At 29.9% G+C, this 12,068-nt stretch overlaps 3 protein-coding genes and 1 long non-coding RNA gene across 5 annotated transcripts; 3 read left to right on the forward strand and 1 right to left on the reverse strand.

Moving 5' to 3' along the window:
- The first annotated feature begins 290 nt into the window (after positions 1–290).
- LOC143195010 (uncharacterized) lies at positions 291–724 on the forward strand. The gene is made up of 2 exons (XR_013005438.1): positions 291–454; positions 513–724. It is a non-coding gene; the product is annotated as an uncharacterized LOC143195010 (long non-coding RNA).
- A 4,596-nt stretch (positions 725–5,320) lies between these two features.
- Positions 5,321–6,358, forward strand: mRpL9 (mitochondrial ribosomal protein L9). Its single transcript, XM_076403643.1, has 4 exons — positions 5,321–5,482; positions 5,540–5,866; positions 5,917–6,117; positions 6,170–6,358. The coding sequence occupies exons 1-4, from the start codon at positions 5,393–5,395 to the stop codon at positions 6,350–6,352; spliced, it is 801 nt and encodes a 266-aa protein (XP_076259758.1). The 5' UTR covers positions 5,321–5,392; the 3' UTR covers positions 6,353–6,358.
- A 151-nt stretch (positions 6,359–6,509) lies between these two features.
- On the reverse strand, positions 6,510–8,276 carry LOC143196059 (uncharacterized). 2 transcript variants are annotated; one of them, XM_076403646.1, is made up of 5 exons: positions 8,197–8,276; positions 7,208–7,389; positions 6,947–7,134; positions 6,777–6,887; positions 6,510–6,719 (listed from the first exon to the last, which is right to left on the reverse strand). In XM_076403646.1, the coding sequence occupies exons 2-5, from the start codon at positions 7,349–7,351 to the stop codon at positions 6,587–6,589; spliced, it is 576 nt and encodes a 191-aa protein (XP_076259761.1). In that variant the 5' UTR covers positions 7,352–7,389; positions 8,197–8,276; the 3' UTR covers positions 6,510–6,586. The 2 variants fall into 2 exon arrangements, with proteins under 2 accessions (XP_076259761.1, XP_076259760.1); XM_076403645.1 differs by lacking the exon at positions 8,197–8,276 and having other exon boundaries at positions 7,208–7,480.
- Positions 8,277–8,491: 215 nt separating this feature from the next.
- On the forward strand, positions 8,492–10,019 carry LOC143196058 (uncharacterized). The gene is made up of 7 exons (XM_076403644.1): positions 8,492–8,629; positions 8,699–8,802; positions 8,858–8,984; positions 9,039–9,227; positions 9,287–9,392; positions 9,539–9,676; positions 9,730–10,019. Coding segments are annotated over exons 1-7 (798 nt in total). The 5' UTR covers positions 8,492–8,627; the 3' UTR covers positions 9,862–10,019.
- The last annotated feature ends 2,049 nt before the right edge of the window (positions 10,020–12,068 follow it).

A 12,068-nucleotide genomic window follows, 5' to 3' on the forward strand; every position in this document is an offset into this window, starting at 1 on the left:
CATTGGTTTATTTCGTTCTATGGTTTGTTTATTTTGCACGCCATTTTCAATGCGCCCTATATAGAGAACAGTGCGGTTAGCTTTTTACAACGTCTATACATTAAATTATTATTTTATTTTATTTTATTAATATCTACAAGTCGGTAGTTGAAATGCGTTCTCGTTCTAGGAAGTGTCGTGTGCCCGGATGCACAGATAGTGAGGAAATGCACAATCATTTTCCGTTAAAGAAGTACCCGACGATCTTTAAGAAATGAGTTGAAAACATTAAAAATCCAAAACTGGTTGGGTTAAACACGAAACAGATTTATGATCGTTATCATATCAGACATTTTTGTGGTATATTTAAACTTTCCTTTAAGTAGTTATGAACAATTTAGTGATCGTGAAAACAATACCACGAGCCCAGAACATGTACAAGTGAAAGTGAAGGAAAATCAAATTGATATAGAAGGTAAATTGAAGGAGTAATTGTTACCATTAATTTCTAAACTGTCTTACTATATTTGTAGTGGCTATTTCCATCGTTCCAGGCCCACAACCAGGGTGTTTGAAACAAGTATCATCGACATTTGAACAAACTCCAGAAGGCAATTGTAAAGTATTCATTCATCCAGTATCCTCCTTTCTGCTCATTCTTACCGTTAATTATTTGACTCTATAACTACAGTACAGATGTTTCTATAAGAGCAAACAAAATTTTACGTTGTACAGTAGTGTATATCTCAGGTTATTTAGTAAAACTTTTGAAAAAAGAAATTAAGTGTAATTTTTGTTTACATACAATTATGAATAAATCAGTAGACCCCCAAATTGAAACTCATTCTATAGAGGTAAGACAATATCTCGTGCCTCAAACTCCAACAAAATTGTTTTATTATACTGTCAGTAGGTCTTTGAGCTAAATTTTTGTCAAATGTTTAAAAAAAAAGTAAATTTAAAACCCTTCAATTGTACATGCCATAATGATCTTTCGGATAAGATATTAAAAGTATTAACAAGAGGTGCTATATACTTTAGAGTAAAACAAGTGATCAAAATATTAAGAGGGTAAGACTCAAAGTTTGCTTTCAGTACAAGAAAACAAAAAGACAGAACTCTGATAGATCCTATTAAATTGATTGCACTAAACAAATATGATTTTGATGACAAATATGATAATTTTGATTTGCAATGCACCAAAGTTTTTTGCTTATGGATTCTTATGGATTTATATATATATATATATATATATATATATATATATATATATATATATATATATATATATGTGTATAATATTTATACTTTATAGATAAATTTACATTATATATTTATATTTACTGTTATAGATTATATTTATTTATTTTTAAATATTATATTTTTATTTACATTTAATTGAATTTTATTTAATACATTTATTTCAGAAAAAAATTGTTTTTAGGTGCCAAACATTACTAATGAGCCAATCAAATGTCTTCACAGTAAAATATTTTTCTTACAGGTGCCTATAATGGAGATTTAAATTGACCAATCAAATTACTTGAATGGCCCATTATGGCGCCCTCTGGATGTTGGGCAAAGCAAAACTTTCGGCTAGTTACTGAGTTGCATCTCTATTACTCTAAGACTATATTGTCTTCCTTTTCTAACGGCAGTCCATTATTTTCGAGTTGATCGGTGTTGTCGATCAAGTCAAAACAACACAAAAATCTTGAATATTTAGATTTTGTGTTACATTAATAATTCTTTACTAATAATAGTTAAATTGTTGTGTTATTCTTGGTAGTCTAACATACTTTGGTTTTAAATTATGAAAGAACAAGGGTAAGTGCTGGAAAGGTATCAACATATGACAAAATTTAATAATAACAAGAACAGAGAAGAAAATGATTCTTGTTATGTTGGAAGTAATCAAGTCATTAATGTGTGTTGTAATTAGACATTTATTTTAAACAGAATATATTTTAGTAATGGTTTGAATTTTGTTATATAGCTAAGATGTAGCTAGAATTTCTTGAGAGTAAAAGTCGAAGAATGTGAAATTCAGAAAATCAGAGAATAAATTAGATAGCATTTTGCTAAGATATAGAACAATGTACCGTAATCCTTTGAATTAATTAAATTTGGTAACAAAAATAGACCTGGATCAAATAACCAAAATATAAAACTCTCAACGACAAGCTAGTGATCTAATGACAAGGAAAATACAATACAATATTATATAAGGGTATAGGTAAATAAATTATTGTTTTGTGAATATAATGATGTATTGACTGAGATGTAAAAATGAGCTTTAAAGTACGATCATCCATTCGTTTTAGGCTACTAAATGTACAATATGTTAATCAAAAGCTCGAGGTAGTCAATTTATTAATGGAATTTGTGGATCAAGAATAGTAGCGATAATATTTGGAGCTTTTTAGTAAAATTTTACTACTTTCATATATATAGTCTATTCAAAGTTTTTTAGTAATGCGTCATGGATATTTGTGACGTAAAAAAATTGCAATGTTGCCACATCAACTCTTGAGTTTTAATTCAGTTTGGCTTTGACATACAACAAAATTCTATTCTAAATAAAATAATTGAACAAAAATGTTATGAAATAGAATTTATTATAACATTATAGTACATCTAATGCATATATTATCGAAGGACTTTAAACTACAATTAAGAACAAAGGTACAATTTTTGTTAGGTTAGATTTGTTTTGTTTACATTAAACTCTTTTCCACGCCACCCATGAGGCGAGAGTTCGAGGCACATATTTTTAAGTGGTAGTATCCCCCTAAAGGTCCAATCCACCTAATCCAATTAAGACTTATATATCAAAGTATTTAACTTTAATTAGAGAGCATATTTACCGTTTTACGTTTAGTTCTTGTTTCCTTCGATGGTGTATTTACTTGTCAAGTCATCTTAAAATCACTGTATTTTTAATTTTTTCTGCTACTTGACTTTTTACTGACCATCTTGATATTGACTCTATTCGAAGTCAAATATACGAAATGTATAAGAATAATGAGTACACAAACTATTTTATCGATATAAATATAATTTAATAAAATTATTTCTGAAAAAATTGTTAGTCTGGAAAGTATACATAATAAAGATGTATGCATTAGATTTACTATAATGTTATAATAAATTATATTTGAAAACAGTATTTTTGTTTAATTATTTTATTTAGATTAGAATTTTGTCAAAGCCAAACTGAAGTGAAACTCAGAGTTGATGCGGCAACATTGTAATGTTTTGACGTCACAAATTTCGATGAAGCATACAAAAAAAATTGAATAGACTATATATTGTCTACCCAAACAAAACAAAAGCGCACATTTTCTATCTGTTTAGTATGTTGAGTAAAGGATTTAAGCTGAAGTAAGTCATCAAAGAAACCGGAGTCATGTCAGCCAATAAGAATATCAGTTTTTTTTAATTATCATGAAATATTAGCCCCCTTCTCTCTATAATAATAGAAGTAAAAAAAATTTAAATTTATAAATTAAAACACAAAATTGTTATAGAAACTTCAGCCATAAACATAACAAGAAATATACGAGAGACAGCATGGTACATACACTATTGCAAAACGAATGGGAGGTTCTGCCACACGTACTTATCAGGCTCAGTGCCTTCTGATTAGTAGAAATACTGAAGAAGTCTCCTTTTATCAAGTATAAGTTTTTCTGGACTAAACCTACAGTTTAACGTGGGCTCCGAACTCATTAAGCTTACCGGCTGGTGAGTGACCAACTTAGAAATCATCCCAGAAGTCATCCGGTCTTACCCAGCCAGGTTATTGGCATGACTGGGAATATTTTCATTGTCGCATTTTACACTCTTGCCTAGGACGATCACAAATATTAAACAATCACAAACATACATTTACGACCCTGCCCCAGCAGGATTCGAACCCGCGGTTTTCGCAACAGTAGGAGGACCGAGCCTTTACCACTGCGCCACCAAGCCGGAGATAAAATATTTATATTAATATTTATAAATAAAAGTTGTTTCGATAAAATAAATATATCTTTGTTTTTTGACTTTACTACATAATATTGTATCTTCTAATTATATTCGACTGTATAATAAATGAACTGACATCAGATAATCAGAGCTCAATGGATAAACTCTTCCCACTGTTTCACCAGTCTAAAAAGAAGACCTAAATCACCAATCCAGCCAATATTTTAAACCCGTCATATTACTACTTGAACGAATAATCAAAGCTACAAATCTTCCGAAGGATTAAATTTAGGACGGAGCGAGAGAGAGGGAGAGAAAAAGAGCGGGCTTTGTTGCTTGCTTTTTTTTAATTTTGACCGAACCCCCTTGAACTAACTTCTACGTAAAAGCCAAGCAATTAAAGTACCCAGAATCAGTTGCGGGACGATAGAGCGGAATGGCGCAGCGCAAGACGAGGAGAGACGAGAACGCGGTTCTCCATTGGGGCACTGTCTCGCGCCGGGGGCCCCGGGCCCCATATAAATTACAAGCCGTGCACTAATTGCCCTATAAATTTCGCAGATCCCGCTGCCTCCTAGCTCCTCTTTTACTAGTTTTAATTAGTTAGTAGGTAAGTACTCGGGGGCATGGCTGCAATTAACTTCATTACAGGTGGCGATTATGCAACAGACGAAAAGAGCGACGAGAAAATTTAGCACTTAAGACAGGATTATATTATAAGAGCAAAAAAGTATACTGCACGATTCAAAACGATAAAAAGTGAGAATATTTTTTCAATGTTATGAGGTTTATCTAGAGCCTCCATTGACAGTTTGATTATTTTGACGTTTATCTCAAGGCTAATAATTAAAACACTCACCCAAATTTAACTTCCTCTCTCCTTTCCTGAATTCCCACATCTTAACAAAATAATTTTATCTCCTTTTAAACTTTTATAGTTCATAGTTTTGTTACGGCAAAATCTGACTCCTTTTAAAATGTTAACAAAAAATGATTAGTTTTATTTATATTTTTTTTTAATTTTATTCTAAAATCAGTACATACCACTTAACATTAATTTAATTACACAACAATCAAAACTTGGAAAGATCTAAAAAGTTTTTGTAAATTTTAGAAAACCCGAATAACATATTTTATAGGTGCCCCATCTAGTAGTGACCTACTGAAGCAGAATTCGCAAACTAAATATCAACTGTATAAAGAATTCTGCATCGATAAATTGAAATAATACTTAACTACCACTTTTTACTACTTTTTTTAAATAAATGTGTGAATGCGTATGCGTAGAAAGTAAGAATTATATTTTAGATCACTTAGAAATACACAGAATTTAATAAAAAATAAAAAAATATTGGTAAAGCAGAAATAAATTTTCATGACATCCTAACCTATGATCTTAACCCTGCTTACTTGAATCTGATATAACTGAGAAAAAAAGAAAATGTGGAAAACCGTTCCATTCGTAACAAAATCCATATCAAGTTCTAGTATTTTATTAGCTGCACCTTCTCTCATTCAACAGCAAATTCGAGTATAGTTACAAATTCAGCATTTTACATACATCAAATAGTAATGTATATTCTTGCAGACTACATATATTTTAAAACGAAAGTTTCCACCGCAGCTACATAAAAAAGGTTCACCCCCTAAGAAGCTCAGAAGCAGACATTATATTTATGATCTGGTCGAAGATACAAATACAAAGAAACAAGAAGATATTGATGTTATTTTAACAACTTTTGTTGAAGGATTAGGAAACTCTGGGGAAAAAATAAAAGTGAAGCCGCAGTTTGCCTATAATAGTTTACTTCTTCCTGGATTAGCTGTATATGCATGTCCAGAAAATTTAGAAAAATATAAAGATACATTATGTAACAAAGAGAGTGTAGAGTATAGCTCACCAAATGCGCTGCCTGTAAATATAAATGTATCAATTCTTATAAGTAATTACACTAATTCTTTCAGACTATAAAAACATTGTCTCGAATTACATTATCTGTTGTTATGAATAAAGACCACCCATGGGTTTTAAAACCATGGCATGTTAAGACATCTTTTAGAAAAAGTGGATATGTAGTGCCAGATGATGCTATAACTTTACCTGAGAAGCCTATTACTGGTCCTGATATGGGCTTAGAAAACAAGGAATTTTATGTGACTGTAACTGTAAGAAAAATATTCCCAACATTAAAACAACTACTATTAATTATCATTTCAGATAAATAATAAGGAGAAAGTTAATGTTAGATGTAGGTTACATCATTGGAGTACAGATATAATTGATAGAATTCCATATACACCATATTTCTGGGAAGAGGATACTGAACCAATATACCCAGAATTTAAAGAAGTATTAGAAACATTACCCAAAAAAGTCACCAAAAGTGTAAATAAAAACTAAAATATATCAATTGTTTTATTATAGCATCTCAAATATATTTTGCCAAAATCTAAATAGTTCTACCAACTGTGGAAGTGAAATCTATTTAAACACCACTCACTTTCCACTTAAGTAGTAACAAGGTAGTTTACTAATAACTAATAAAATAAGTTAGCAATCACTTCTTATATCTTTATTGTGTTTGTACAATAAATCAGCATTTTAAGCTTTGTATTTTGGATAATTGTTTCAGCTTCATATCAAATTACCCATCTTATTAAATGAAGAATTAATAAAAATATCCAATAATGATACTGAACATACTTTTAAGTTATCTTCTAGACAGTTATCTTGATATTCCTTAAATTCTTTGTGATCGATAAAGGACCTAAAATTGTAATTTTAAACATAGTCATGAATTCCAATCGTACATGTAGGGTCATACCTGAATAAAACAGTTATTAAATCTTTCAACAATGACTTATGTTCAATTTCAACGAAATTTTTAGATTCACATAACAATCTTTTGATACAAGATTGACCATCATAACCCATTCTAAAAAACATACAATTTTTAGTGCACATATTAGCTAATATATAATTATAATTAATTACATAGTCATAAAATCTTCGATTTTCTCAAGGAAACTTTTCCTTTCCAATATATGTCTTTTGATTCTTTTATGGGGCTTAAAGAAGATGGTTGTGTCAGGAGGAACGGCAAAAGGTACGTCCATCTCGTAAACTATATTCCAAGTTAATGGTTGAGGTCTCAATAATGGTTTAGAACAGGTAAAATTAATCTACAAAATCAAAAGAATATATATTCGAAACATAAAACTAATTTTTCCAATATAGATAACATGATTTACGAACCACAAAATTGCTCCCTTTTGGCCATTGTATATACCGTTTTCTTCTAGATAATACACTGCTCCTGTTCCGTATTACAGTCACATTCTGATTATCACAGATAAAACCAGATATATTAAATATTAGTAAAAGAATTAAAATTTTCATATTTCCAAGGTTTCTTCATTCGACCTGAATAACTGCAACTAAATCACCAAAGTCGATCAGGTACATGCAATAGTTTATTTTCTTTGTTAACATCGTTAACAGTGTACCATATAGTCGCTAACAAGTAATCAAACAAAATAAGAAATTAAAAATTGGGTTCAGTTAGGTTCAAGTTTTGGAGACTATATATTAACAACAATATGGATAAGATAAAATTAATTTTGACATTATTAGAAATTTGAAATATGTTGGTAAAATAAGGCCAAAGTGTATTTAGACCACTTTAGGGTACTTTTAAAAGTTTTAAACAATCTTTAAAAAACAAAGAAAAGTCTTTCAAAATATTTCACATGATGAAGATGATCAACATCTAGCCGGTCAATCAAAACCTATTTTTATATAATGCGATTTACAAAAAATATCATGTTAATAGGCATATACTTTAAGCTTATTCAACAAGCATACAAATAGATTGTATTATTTAAACAATTTTCCTATATTGCAATGAACTTCTTAGAGTAATGTTCTAATTAGTTTCTGGATTTGACATTCGAAATTAACGTCTGGAAGACTATCGAAATGTACCTTATAACTTTAATACTACGTTCGAAGGATTTGTCGCTTTGAATTTTTTGCTTGAAGGTTGCAGCAATTTTTACATCATAGTTTTGGTTTTCGCTAAAATTATTTGACTTTGTTTGATTCGAGAGTTCCTTTTTTTCTATTGAGTTAATTGTTCTGCCAATTCAGAGATATTCTACAGAAAAAATTCTTAAGATCGATTTTGGAACCATAAATCGTTTCAGAACCGATATGTCTAGGTAATTTGATTCATATTTACCCACCACACACCCAAGTCTTATTCACAGTGTTAAAAGGCGTATACCATTAGTTTAAGCCGCATTTCAATTTATTTTTGTTGCATTGTTAAATGATATCATACATTTTACATCGAAATGTCTGACTAGACCATAAAACAGAGTACATTTTAATATATACTTTATGGATTAGAGAACCAATGGAAAAATAAAACAGAGAACCTAATAACACCATCTCTTATCGAATACAAAACAGAATATTATTTGCAACTGTATTTCTAATAATGTAAACAATAAAACAATATTTATTATTCTCATCACAGAAACACTTAGATAATCAATTATCTTGCAAAGATATGGAGAGACCCTTAAAAAGATATAAAATATTTATATTTGATATGTGATATTAGCAAATTCATCTATAAACTATTAAACAAAAGTTACAATTTCCGCTAAAAATGTAAGTATTGCTATATGATGTTATACCTACAACATATGAATGTGTAATTAATAAATTAATGGATTGCAGGTTATTAAACGTATTAGTAACCTTACTAGCAGTAAATTATTTTACCCTTACAGCAGGAGAAGTTAATTTCTGTTTAAAATTAGATTCCAGCTTATCTAATGATGGTAATACTTTTTAGTAGATTCTAACTAAGACTTGTGTTTATATATGTATTTTTAGAAACTACAGAATCAATTTCAAACTTATTCCAAGGAGCCCACAATGATATCCTAGATATATTTGGAGAAGATGAAAATTCATTTACCTATGATTCTTATCACCTTCATTTTTCCCATCCTGCTATAACGTAATTATTTTGGATATTTAAATAATGTAACCAAATAATATATTATTATTTCAGAATTGATGCAAATTTTTCTGAAGGTATTGTTTCAGTATCAAAACCATATATACAAGAGTTTTCATTCAAACCCGAAGGATTCGAGATTATAAATATCACCATAAATAATTTCTATGCAGATGGAAATTACATCCTCAATGGGTTTATTGGAGACCACCTATTTGATATCTACGGCGATGGGAAATTCAGGTGAATATTCACATTCATTATATACATTTATATATAGCATTTACACTTTATATCTTCAGTATAAATTTCACCGACCTCTCAGTTGCTGCTTTCACTGGATTGAAAATAAACAGTTCAGATTTCTGTCTTCCATTCACCTTGAATATAGATATGAGAAAATGCAGTGTAAGATAAATCAGCTTAAACTATGTGTTCTTTCCTTTTTGTTGCCCTAGTGTTTTTTTATATTGGGTAAACTCTGATTTCCAAAGATAAATTGCACTGTACCATTACTATTAAAATAATTTAGCTTGTGATTTACTTATTTTTAGAACAACCTTGAAAATCTTATGAATGGTGAAGAGGAGTTGGAACCATTAATAAACAGAATTTTTGAGAGACTGATTCCTGAAGCTGCTGTTGTTATATGGAGGGAAATAGCAGATGCCAGTGACAGCTACATACAATCGGTACTTTGAATGTTCTTGAGTAACTTTGAAAAACTAATAGTTCTTATTTTCAGGTAATTGATGATTTATTAAAGGGTTCAATTAGTACCTCATTAGTGAAGGTGCTTACATTTATTGTCAATAATAAGAATAAAATCACTTCAGATTATATTGAAAATCTTAAAGAAAGCCTTGTAGATAATTAATATTAATAGCTCGTTCAAATAATTAGCAATAGTTTTATTATAATTTTTTAATAAGTTTATTATTAGTTTCTTTCATACTTATTAAAAATATTTTAAGGGATTAATCAAAAATTTTGATTGAGCGAATTAAGTAATAAAGGAATTTTAATTTAAGTAAGCATTTTTTGTTTAATTTTGCTTTAGCAAGTATATTCTAATGTATAAACTGTTCAATTATTTTTCACCGAAACTTTAAATTAGGAGTACAGATTGAAAACCACCATTATTTTTCAAATTTTAAAACTTTATAGAAAAATTATTGCATGGTTACTCAGGAAAATACTGTCCACTACTATCCACAACTTTAGCTCATATTTGGGACAACATTCATGAACTCAAATTTTGATATCTTCAAACAAACTAAGCGGCTGTTCAGTGAGATTCCATACCAATGAATACATAATAGCCCAAAGAATCAATACCTTAACAGCTTGGATACAAAGTTCAATTTTAGCACTTCAGAATAAATTTTAATCTCTTGAGCCACATGCCACAGGTGGTCATGTAACAAAATTACTTTGTTATATCTTTCTACACATAACGGTTGTTTTTATTTTGTACTTTTGAATCATTCCCAAGGCTTTTAATCGATGAGAAATTGCTTGTTGAGTAATCTCTAATGAGTGAGCAAGTTCTTGCTGATTTTGGCCTGAATGAAGTCTTTTGATGAAGTCTTCGTTCAGCAGCTCCTCCAATTCCGCGTTTTTAAACTTCTTTGGTGCATCAAGACGCTCTTTGTCTTCAACTCGGAAACCACCCGACTTGAACCTCTGGAACCATTCTCGACACGTTCTGTCACTAATACACTCGTTACCATATATCAGGGGTGTGCAACTACAATGCTAAGTGGTGGGGCAAAATCTTGTTTAGTCCAATCATTGGTGGCGCTGACAACGTGAATTTGATTGGTTAGTTTAAAAATATTATATAGAATCCTGTAAGGAAAATAATTTGCTTTGATTGGTCAGCCATTTCACGTGACTATTTTATGACGCCACATTTGCTGGCCAATAATATTTGAATGAAAATCGAATTTAATTTAAAAAACTAATTTATTAAAATAAAATCCTATACAAATATACATAAATGTAAATAATATAAATAATAATAAAAAACAACAGAAATATACATAATTGCAAAAAGCAAAAATAAATAAACTACAAAAATGTAAATAAAAAAAATTAAAAGCCCCATACTCCAGACAAAATAATTAAAATACTCTTCTATAACGCCTGCTCCCTTTTTCGTATTTGTTTAGTGCCATCAATTTTATAGGATCTATTAGAGTTCTATCTTGTATTTGTGCTATACTGAAGGTAAACTTTAAGTCCTTCCCTGTTAATATTGAATTAACTTGTTTAACCCAAAAATACAATGAACATTTGACAATAAGATTTAAAATGTGGTCTTCAAAATCGCTATGGACTGGGCAGTTGAAACGTTTAAAATTTATGTGTTTTTTTAAGACATCTCTCAGAATAACAGATATGCTATTTTTATGACAAAATCTAGGTATTAAATAAAAGAGATAGCTTAAAGATCTACAAACAGTATAGTAAAACAGTCTTGATGGAGTTGTTAATTTGGGTCTACGCGGCTGCATCGCTTCTATAAAATCAGTATCGAGTTTTTGATCTGTGGAACTACTTAATGTAGAATGTAGACAGATATTGCACGTTGTCTTTTTTCTCAGAAGTTTTATCAAATAGCCTGAAATATAGACTAACATGCAACGTTCCACTCTTGTTTTCCTCAGAGCAAAGTTCTCTGGAACTGAAAATATAGACTCAACTGGTGATTCTACAACCTCTGGTGATGCTACATCTCCAGTTAAAAAATAATGTAAGTTATCTAAAGCGCCTACATGTTCATCTTCTTCACAATTTGCTCCGGGCGAATGATGTGAAAAAAATGAAATGATGAGCCCTTTTAGAAATTTCTCGAACATACTAGGGGAAGGATGCTGTTTCTACCTCTATGACCTCTAATAGATCCAACAAAAATCTTTAAGCAATCTTGGTTAAGATTTGTTAAACAAATGTAGTTATTTGTAAATTTAGACAAAATAGATTTCTTTAAGTTAATAAATCCCCTAAAAGTAGCAATTAAATTTTTAATTGATGGCACCATAACAAATATTTTCTTAACAAGGCAATCAAATTTAAATA

Source organism: Rhynchophorus ferrugineus, unplaced genomic scaffold, assembly GCF_030347505.1.
Source record: "Rhynchophorus ferrugineus isolate W39M unplaced genomic scaffold, kcgeb_rfMv2 rfM4, whole genome shotgun sequence".
Lineage (NCBI taxonomy): Eukaryota > Metazoa > Arthropoda > Insecta > Coleoptera > Curculionidae > Rhynchophorus > Rhynchophorus ferrugineus.